Here is a 10480-nt window from a genome sequence, read left to right as displayed (position 1 = left end):
TCCAAAAAATTGGCAACTTATGGAACATAACAACATGCTTTTTATATCCAAAATTGATCTTAATATTAGGAAGACAAACAAAAACAAAAATGTTTGATAATAAAAAATAATTAGTAAAAAAAGTTAAAATTTATTTTATTTAGTATAATAAATATTAAATAAGATAAATTTTTATTTTTTTTATCTTTTTAGTATTATCGAACAAAAATAATTTAAATTTATTTTATTTAGTATTTATTTATTGCAGAATGTATTAAATAAAATGAAAATAATAAATTTTAACTGTTTTTTACTAATATTTTTTGTTATTAGATATTTTCGGAAACTAAAATTCAAGATCTTGATTTCCTAATAATTAAAAGACTAGGTAATTAAATTAGCTATGAAATTAGGCTAATTTTTTCATATTAATAAAATTTAAATATAATATTTAGTTATTAGATTTTATAGAATTTTTTTAATTTTGGGTAAGACAATACGGCTCGCATTAAATATACAATATACAAGAGACATATTATTGTCAATATATAGGAATGTATTATTTCGCTCTCAAAATTTTAAAAAATGCTATAAAATTTATTAACTTAAGTGTTACACTAAAATTTTATTAATATCTAAAAATATATGATGAGATGAAATTACGCCCACATGATTTATGAACTATGTTCACATAATTATTGTGAAAGGCACATATCATGTAGTGTTACGTACAAAGTTTCTATACAGACTCAATTCAAGATTCCCATAGTGCCTTCCGTGATAATGTGCAGTGTTGCATTCTGGGGAGCAGAGGCAGGGAGTTGCAGACCCATAATAATCTATGAAATATGGAGTGATGAATACTTTTTTGAATTGTTACGATCGCATTTTAATATATTTTGGATATGATATTTATTTGATATACATATTATTTTATATTTAATTGTATTTTAATAAAAAATATAAAATATTTTTTAAATATATTTAAATATTATCAAATATTATTAGTTATGTTTAACTTTATTTTTAATTTATATTTTTAAAATAAATTTAAAATAATATATATTATTATTTATTAATATAAAAAATTATTTTATATAATTAAAAAAACTTTAAAAATAATTAAAATATATCATTTATATTTTAATATAAATAAAATATTAAAATATTATTATAATTTATTTAAAAATATATTTTATATATATATATATATATATATTTCTCTCGTGTCTTATAAAAACTTAAAATTTATATATTCATACATATCTTGTATCATGATATATTTTATGTTACTGTCAGTGTCTATACTTCATAAATAACAAGTGGCTTCGATAATAATTACCTTATCAGTTATTAAAATAATGGTAGAATTAATTCCATTCGTTATTATTATTGTTGCTGTTTATTAGTTTTTTGGTTTATCAACAGAGTTGTCTATTTTGAGAAATTCTTAAATCTTAAGATTTCTTCTATTCCATTTAACATGTATTACACGGCTAAGTGATTTTTCCTTTTTTGTGTCTCTTAAATTAAATTTTAACATTTAAAATTAAATGATATTAAAAAAATAATAACTAAAATTATCTTAAATTTAATATATCATCTATAATTATATATTTATTATATATAAATTTGTTCGGTAGTTCGAGTACCGGACGGTTCGAAATGATCCTCGGATGGGTAGGTGGGGTGTAGCTTGAATTGGGTCGCGAAGGTGAAGTAGGGGTAGCCGATTTCCCGAGCTCTTGGTGCGGAGAAGGGGGTGTCACCTGCAAAGACACTCCGACGTATAAGTCAGTCGAGTGTGCAGGCAAGAAAAGGGTAAAGTAGTATATGACGTACCTTGGGGGAGGGGTAGGACCCTCCCCTTACATACTATATCAGAAGTGGGTCCCACAAGGATAGAACCCACTTTCCTCGAAGCTTTCCTGTACAGCTGTGGCGGCCAGCTATCCCGGACGCGTGTTCGAGTCGGCAAATGAGTGTCTCACACCTGGCCGTTTGGGTCGGGTGGTTAGTGGGTTGGGTCGGCCCATGTTTTCTTTGGGCCAGGTCGTAACAGTGCTCCCAACGTGCCAGCAATAGTCACGCGGGCTATTGGTGGCGTGTTATCTCTTCTCTTCACGCGTTGCCGCCAGGTTGGCCGTCCGTAGAGGGGACGTGCCTCTTGCGCGCGTGCCTGTTCATTGTTGGGGCGATTATTCGTCGCCTCGTTCTTCACGCGGAGCATTAAATGCTAATGATGGGTTAAAAATTCCGCGCGCAAAGACCGTTTTGCCCCTAGTCTTTTCGCGCTTCTTTGAGTAGCAGTTTTAAAACCGCTTTGTATTCGTTCCATACCTTCACTTCCATCTCCATCTTCTTCTTTCCAAAATTCCCAGAGTGCTATTCTTGGTTTCTTACGCATCCGCTTCTCTTCCTTCTTCTTCAAATCTTCAAAGCCAATCCAGGTGAGCAGTTGTTTCTTTATTTTCTGCTCTTTGTTTGTCTTGCCTTTGCCACTGTTTCCTGTTACATGCATGCTATTTGCTTGTTCTTGTATGTTGGATAGCCTTCAGTGTCAAGTAGGTGTGTTAGGGGGGGTTACCATTCCTGGGTAGGCTTTTGTTAGGATTTAGCTTTAGCCATGCTTGATTTTAGTTGCAGAATAGGTTAGGTGTAGTTTCTGGGTTTTTTCGAGCTCCCGACCTCATAGACTAATCGAGTGGTACCCACACTGTAGGTATGCCTCGCATTGTCTCCCGGGCTTCTACCTTCGCCGCAGGTTATGACCCGTACGCTTGGGTGGTTTCCGACCTCAGGGACTCCCCGAACTAGATGGGTGAGGAGGAGCTTATTGGGTTCCGTCAGGTCGAGTACCTGTGCGGGGGCACTGACGAGGAGGCCAACTACGATGTTTTCGTTCCCGCTCCTCATGAGCGGCTGTACGAGCTCGACTTCAATGCCCCCCGGGTTGCCGACTGGATTTGGTTTTACAAAGCCATGTTCACCCAAGTGAGGGTTCGTATCCCCTTCTCTGCTTTCCAAATGGGGCTCCTTGGTCGGATATCCGTGGCACCGTCGCAGCTCATCCGAACAGCTGGGCTTCAATACGCTGTTTCGAGATGGTGTGTGAGTACTTGGAACTGCCGGTGTCCGTTGACGTCTTCCTTTACTTTTTTAACCTTACGAACCCTTCCAAGGAGGGAAAAGCGAGGAAAGGGTTTATGTCCTTCCAATCTGCCCAAGGACGGAGGATATTTGGCTTGTTCGAGGACTCTTACCATGGGTTCAAGGACAATTATTTTAAGGTACGGCTGGTTAAGGGTCGCCACCCTTTTTTGTTGTCGTTGGAGGGAGAACGTCTCATCCTGACATATTGGAGTTTCGGGGCGGGATCCAACGCTTTTATCAAGGTGACTTACAAGGGAATGTCGGCCGTAGATCGAAAAATTGCCGACGTTTTGTGGGCCATTTTCGGGAGAAACCATGTGAACCCTCACCTCCTTATGGGTAGCCAGAAGGTCGCCCGGGATTATATTCGTGAGTTGTTTTTGTCGAGTTGTTCTTTGCATGGTTGTTTCTTTTGGTTTAGTATGTTGATTACTGACTAACTTGTTCATTTCTGTTGTAGTGGGAATGTCTGCCGAGGTGACCGGCCTTGAAAGCTTGTTCAAAACTTTCTTAGCGGAAAGTGACAGGGAGAAAGCCAACGAGCAGGCGGTAGTTCCTCTCGGGAATGAGGGGGATCAAGCGGCGCCTTCACCTTGCGATGTCGTCGCGTCGGACAAGCTTGTCAATGAGGCGCAGGTTTCCCCTGTTCTCGAGGAGGCGGCTGGTACCGGCCACTCATCTTCCGTTCAGCTGGCTGAGCATGACGACTTGAGGGTCATTTCTACTCCCAAGAGGCAAACGTCGCATTCTAGTCCCGAAGGGGTCCTTACCGTGATGGAGAGGAACTTCGATGCCAGGTCGTTTATAGACTCCCAATTGCTTCCTGGCACGGAGGAACACTTCCATGGTACCGACCTTGCGGGGGAGGCACACTGGATGTATCGCACCCTCCTCCGAGGTGCAGCTATAGCTCGAAAGGCTGAGTTCGAATTGTCGGGTATGGCATCGCTGCGTTGGAAGCTCGAGTCTGCCACCACAGCCAACAATAAATTTAAAGCTCAAGTTGAAACACTCCAAGGGCAGCCAACCGAGGCAAAGGAGAAGCTTAAGAATGCTGAGGAGAAGGCCGCGTCTGCCGAAGAAAAGTTGAAGACTGCCGATGCCTCCGTATCTCATCTGACTGAGTGGGAAATGACTTTAGAAAGCCAGCTGAGTGCCATGCAAGGTCGAGTGGTCGCCCTGAAAAAGGAACGGGACACGGTCGTTACGGTTGCTAAGACTCCTCAGGACGAAGTGGAGGGACTCAGGAAGAAACACAAGGAGATTGGAGAGCAAGGAAAGAGTGCGATCTTCATGACTGAGGAGGCTCTTAAGGCTCAGGTGAAGATCGTGGCTCCCGACTTCGATACATCGGCAATCGGGATTTTTAAGACAATTAAGGACGGCAAGATTGTTGATATGCCTAAGAAGTGAGCTCTTGTTCCTTGTATTTTTTGTGGCCTTGTTGTAGAATTTTTGGAACTATTTTGTAATACTTTATTAGCCGTTTGGTCAGCTCGTGGATATCATATTTTTCAGCTTATTCGGTAGTGTTTACGTTTTCTTTTGTTTCCGTTTTGTCGTTTGTATGCCTTGTTCCTCGTGTACCGGTTGCTCGTTATTTGTTTACCGTTATGTTGGTATCTTTGGCGAGGCCATGTCGTGGCCTTATTATTATTGCGGCCGTTTGTTATGGCTTTTTATCTTGGTAGGCTCCCGAGGAGATCAGTCCCGGGGTGCCGTGTCGTGATCCCGTTTACTGTTCGTTATGAGGAACATTTTGTTGTGGGCTGCATTCCATGTTCTCGGTATCTCCCTGCCGTCGAGCTTCTTTAGTTTGTAGGCGCCTTTGCCGAGCGCCTCCTTGACCCTGTAGGGGCCTTCCCAATTCGCCGCTAGCTTTCCTTCCCCTTGGGTTGGTAGCCCTATGTCGTTGCGTCGCAAGACCAGGTCGTTTTTTCCGAACTCCCTCTTGAGCACTTTGGCGTTGTAATGCAGAGCCATTCTTTACTTCAGTGCTACTTCTGTTAAATGGGCCATCTCCCTGGCCTCATCCACCATGTCTTTCTCCACTGCTTCTTCTACTCCCTTTAGAAGTAGCCGCGGGCTCGGCTCACCGATTTTTACGGGTATCATCGCGTCCACCCCGTATGTTAGGCGGAAGGGGGTTTCTCTCGTGGAGGATTACTCGATTGTTCGGTAAGACCAAAGGACCGAAGTGAGTTCATCGGCCCATGCACCTTTTTTGTCACCCAGCCACTTCTTGAGGCCCTGTAAGATGACCTTATTTGCGGACTCGACTTGTCCATTCGTCTGGGGGTGCTCTACTGAAGAGAACTCCTGCTTTATACCCAGGCCATTGAGGAATTCTATGAACTTTTTGTCAGTGAATTGCATCCCGTTGTCCGAGATGACGACTTCTGGGATGCCGAATCGAGTTATCACCTGCCTCCACATGAACTTTCTACAGTTGGATGAGGATATGCTGGCCAGGGGTTCGGCCTCTATCCATTTGGTGTAGTAGTCGATTGCGACTATGAGATACTTGACTTGCCTTGGGCCAATCGGGAAGGGTCCCAAGAGGTCGACTCCCCATTGTGCGAAGGGTCGGGAGGACGTCAGTAGGCTTAGCTCGGAAGCAGGCGTTCTGTGGAAGTTGGCATTCTCCTAACACTTGACGCATTTCTTCACAAATTCTTTGGAATCTACCATCATCGATGGCCAGTAGTATCCAGCTCGGATGAGCTTTCTTGCTAAGGCTTTCCCCCCGATGTGATGGCCGCAACACTCTTTGTGGACTTCTCTGAGTACGTAATCCGCCTGCTCGGGGTGCAGGCATTTCAACAGGGGTTGGCTGAGTCCTTTCTTGAACAGTTGTCCCTGTATGGTCGCATATTTGGCTGCCTCTCTTCTCAACGCTTTAGCTTCTTTCTCGTCTTCTGGGAGTTTGCCATTTTTCAGGAAATTGATGATTGGGTCCAACCAAGAGGGGCCTACCTTTGTCATGTGGAGGGCAACCGCTGGTTCCTTTACCATGCCCTGGATGAGAGATCGGTTGTCGACTCCCGGTTTCGTACTTGCTAGCTTAGATAGAAGGTCTGCACGTGTGTTCATTTCCTTTGGGACATGCTTGATCGTGACCTCCTCGAACTGCTTGCTCAACTCCCTAACCTTCTCCAAGTACTTTTTCAACAGCGAGTCTCTGGCTTGGTAGCTTCCATTTACCTGTGATGTGACGACCTGTGAGTCGCTACATACCTCCAGCCTCGTCGCCCCGACTTCCTGAGCTAGGGCTAAGCCTCCCAAAAGGGTCTCGTATTCCGCTTGGTTGTTCGATACCGAGAACTCAAACTTGATCGATTGCTCATATATGACCCTGGCAGGGATTTCCAAGATGATTCCGGCTCCCCCGGACTTTTAGTTGGAGGCCCCGTCTACGTGGAGCCTCCACCGTGTGTCCGTTTCCTCGGTTGGGTCCCCCGTTACTTCGACCAAGAAGTCGGCCATTGCTTGTGCCTTGATCGCATGCCGGGGTTCATACCGTAAGTCGTACTGGGAGAGTTCAATGGCCCAAGTCATCATTCTTCCCGCTAGATCAGGTTTTTGGAGTACTTGACGGATTCCCTGGTCCGTCCTCACGACGATCTGATGGTCTTGGAAGTACTGCCTTAGCCTACGGGAAGAGGTCAAGAGTGCCAGTGCTAGCTTCTCCAGCTTGCTGTACCGCGGTTCCCCTCCTTGTAGTGCTCTACTCACAAAGTAAATTGGCTGCTGAGCCTTTCCTTCTTCCCGCACCAAGACTGCTGCGAGCGCCTCCTCCGTTATGGCCAGATATAGGTAGAGTGGTTCCCCGATCTTGGGTTTTCTGAGCACGGGGGGCGTTGCCAGGATCTCTTTGAAGTGATTGAACGCCTCCTCGCATGCAGGGGTCCATTCGAACGCTATCCCTTTTCTCATCAAATTGAAAAAGGGTAGAGCTTTTGCGGAAGATGCTCCGAGGAAGCGGGACAACGCAGTGAGCCTTCCTGCCAGTCTCTGGACGTCTTTGACACAGCCTGAGCTTTTCATTTCGAGTATCGCTTGGCATTTTTCAGGGTTGGCTTCCACCCCCCTTTGGGTGATCATAAATCCTAGAAATTTTCCGGCCTCCATGGCAAAGGTGCACTTGAGCGGATTGAGCCTCATGCCGTGTTGTCGGAGGGACGCGAATACGTTCTCCAAGTCGCTCAGGAGATCATCAGGTCGGGTGGTCTTCGCGAGGATGTCGTCTACATAAACTTCCACCGTCTTGCCTATGAGATTGCTAAATATTTTGTTCATCAGCCTTTGGTATGTGGCCCCCGCATTTTTCAAGCCAAAAGGCATAACCTTGTAGCAATAAATTCCCTTCGGTGTTATGAATGTTGTTTTATCCTCGTCAGGCCGGTACATCGGTATCTGATTGTAGCCGGAGTAGGCGTCTATAAAGCTGAGATACCGGTATCCTGCCGCCGCATCAACAAGCGCGTCAATGTTGGGAAAGGGGTAACAGTCCTTGGGGCATGCTTTGTTAAGATCGAAGTAATTCACACACATCATCCATCTCCCGTTGGGCTTTTTTACCAGGACTACATTCAACAACCACTCGGATAAAACCTGCTTCTAGGAGGCTGGCTGTTTGCCTTGCCACCTCCCTTGCTCTCTCCTGTGACATCTTCTTTCTCCTGTGAGCCACTGGTCGGACTTTAGGCTTAACAGCCAGATGGTGAGACATGAGGTGAGGGTCTATCCCCAGCATGTCATCTGGAGTCCAGGCGAACAGATCGCCATTAGCCCTGACCAATTCTACCAAAGGCTCTTTCAATTCATGCGGGAGGTTTCTGTTTACGAACGTAAACTTTTCTTCCGTGTCCCCAACCCTAAATTTCTCCAGGTCCCCCTCTGGCTCGAGCCTGGGCTTGTCGTCGACCCTAGCGTCCAGGTCAGCGAGGAACACTCCCGATGCTTCCTTGGATTTTTTCCTCAAGGATAGGCTGGCGTTGTCGCAAGCGACTGCCATTTCCAATTCTCCTTTTGTGGATCCCACGGATCCGTCATCTGTGACAAACTTCATCACTAGTAGCTTTGTGCTGATCACTGTTCCAACATCGTTAATGGTCTTCCTCCCTAGGATGATGTTGTAGGCCGTGGAGTCCCTCAGAACCACGAACTCAGCCATTACCGATCTTCGTCCCTGTCCTTGTCCCACGGAGACCGGCAGGGCGATTATCCCGTCTGGCTTGATGAAGTAATCTCCCAGCCCCACGACACCGTGCTGGTGAGTTGTTAGGTCGGCATCACGTAGTCCTAATGCATCGAACACGTTGCAAAACATAATGTTTGAGTCTGCCCCTGTGTCATAAAGATCCGTTTGACGAGACCGGTTCTGACCCTGGCCGTGATGACCATGGGGGGCTTTCCAGGACCTCGTCGAACCATTAGTCTTCCGAGCCGAAAGAGATGGATGGGGCCCTTGTAGAGCTTCGCGAAGATGAGGAGGAGACTGCTAGGACTTTGGCGTCTTTTTTGTGCGCCGATTTCGACCCTGGAGCCGTGTTCCTTGCGGTTACTACGTTCACTACGGTAAGTCCGTGGTCGTCGTCCCTTGGCTCATGGTGTCGCTTCGCCGTTCGAGTCTTGTCTTCCCCATCGTGGTCGCGATTTCATCTCCTTGGCTCACTGATGAGATGGGAGAATTTGGCTAGTTTTCCGTCCCTGATTGCTTATTCCAGTGTGTCCTTCAAGTCGAAACAGTCATGTGTTTTGTGTCCATAGCCCTTATGGTAATCACAGTAGAGGCTCTTGTTCCCCCCAGTTCGGTTCTTCAGAGGACGGGGCTTTGAGAAGATTCCCTTCTCAGCTATCTGTTGGTAAACCTCTATGATGGGGAGGGTGAGGGGGTGTAATTGGTGAATTTTTCGACACGAGGAAACAGTCTGGGTGCCTTGCTCGGGCCACCGTCTCTGGCGTGCTCCCTCTGTCTTTCCCCGTTGTCGTGCTGCCTGGGTTGAGTGTAGGGGGGCTGCCGCTTGTTAGCAGCCACAACTTGACTGACTTCCTCATCGTTAATATATTCGCGGGCTACAGTTTGGATTTCTTGCATCTTCCAAACCGGCTTTGTGGTGAGGTGTTTTCTGAAGTCCTCGTTAAGGAGCCCGTTCGTCAGGCAGAGACTGGCCACCGAGTCGGTTAACCCCTCGATCTCCAAGCATTCATCGTTGAAATGATCTAGGTACTTTCTGGTCATTTCACCGGTTTTCTGAGTGACGCCGAGCAGATTGATCGGGTGTTTTGCCTTCGCGATTCTGGTGGTGAATTGTGCTAAGAAGGCGCAACTGATATCCGAGAAGCCGGCCGCGGAGCCCTGCGGGAGGCTATTGAACCACCATATCGCAGGGCCTACTAGGGTGACTGGGAAGGCGCGGCACCTTACTTCGTCTCCCACTCCCTCGAGGTTCATTCTGGCCTCAAAGGCCATGAGGTGCTCCTGCGGGTCATGGGTTCCGTCATACCTCATGTCCGTTGGTTTGTCAAAGGGCTTTGGCAACCAGACTTCGAGGATGGAACGATGGAATGGGGTGGCGCCCATGATCACGGGTCACCGTGTTCCCCTAGATCTCTCTTCTCCGCTTTCGCGGTCTCGCCTCATGGTGCACGCCCGCTTACCTTGGCGTAGATGATTGTGTCACTTCGCCTCCTATGGTGTTCCCAGTCCTCCTGGCTACTTCCTGATTCCGATCTCGAGACGGGAGTACGTCCGGAGCGGCTACTTCGGTGGGAGGTTCTTCCCCGACTCTCGGGAGATCGGGAGTAGTCGGGGTCAGAAGTCTGCTGATGTTGCTCCTGATCTGCTAATTGGCGCTCCAGGTTCTACACCATATGGCGCAGTTCCTGCATTATCCTCGTGATGTCGCTACCAGTTCTTCCGAAGGGGCGTCTTTCTTGGGCTCTCGATTGCGGCTCGGTTCGTCGCGGAGGGGACCTCAGCCGCTCGCCGGGAGAGGCAACAGAGGCTACCCCCTCGAGGCCCGCCGTGCGGCCATGGTCCTTTGGACCTTGCACGATCTCCATTTAAACGCTACTCCCCACAGACGGCACCAATGTTCGGTAGTTCGAGTACCGGACGGTTCGGAGTGATCCTCGGATGGGTAGGTGGGGTGTAGCCTGAATTGGGTCGCGAAGGTGAAGTAGGGGTAGCCGATTTCCCGAGCTCTTGGTGCGGAGAGGGGGGTGTCACCTGCAAAGACACTTCGACGCACAAGTCAGTCGAGCGTGCAGGCAAGAAAAGGGTAAAGTAGTATATGACGTACCTTGGGGGAGGGGTAGGACCCTCCCCTTATATACTATGTCA

General features: G+C 46.7%; 2 protein-coding genes across 2 annotated transcripts; both read right to left on the bottom strand.

Annotated features, from left to right (window-relative positions):
* Window positions 1-5778: 5778 nt before the first annotated feature.
* Window positions 5779-6225, bottom strand: LOC112773018 (uncharacterized). Its single transcript, XM_025818058.1, has one exon. It carries the CDS (start codon window positions 6223-6225, stop codon window positions 5779-5781), a length of 447 nt encoding a protein of 148 aa, XP_025673843.1.
* Window positions 6226-9007: 2782 nt separating this feature from the next.
* On the bottom strand, window positions 9008-9718 carry LOC112773002 (uncharacterized). The gene has a single exon (XM_025818045.1). It carries the CDS (start codon window positions 9716-9718, stop codon window positions 9008-9010), a length of 711 nt encoding a protein of 236 aa, XP_025673830.1.
* Window positions 9719-10480: the final 762 nt, after the last annotated feature.

The sequence above is a fragment of the Arachis hypogaea genome, chromosome 3 (genome assembly GCF_003086295.3).
Source record: "Arachis hypogaea cultivar Tifrunner chromosome 3, arahy.Tifrunner.gnm2.J5K5, whole genome shotgun sequence".
NCBI lineage: Eukaryota > Viridiplantae > Streptophyta > Magnoliopsida > Fabales > Fabaceae > Arachis > Arachis hypogaea.
The sequence above is the reverse complement of the archived record's forward strand: the minus strand, read 5'-3'. Positions and strand labels throughout refer to the sequence as shown.

Excerpts from the sequence above, each read along its gene's own strand:
- LOC112773018 (XM_025818058.1), bottom strand. The coding sequence starts at position 6,225 with ATGAACACACGTGCAGACCTTCTATCTAAGCTAGCAAGTACGAAACCG.
- LOC112773002 (XM_025818045.1), bottom strand. The coding sequence starts at position 9,718 with ATGGGCGCCACCCCATTCCATCGTTCCATCCTCGAAGTCTGGTTGCCA.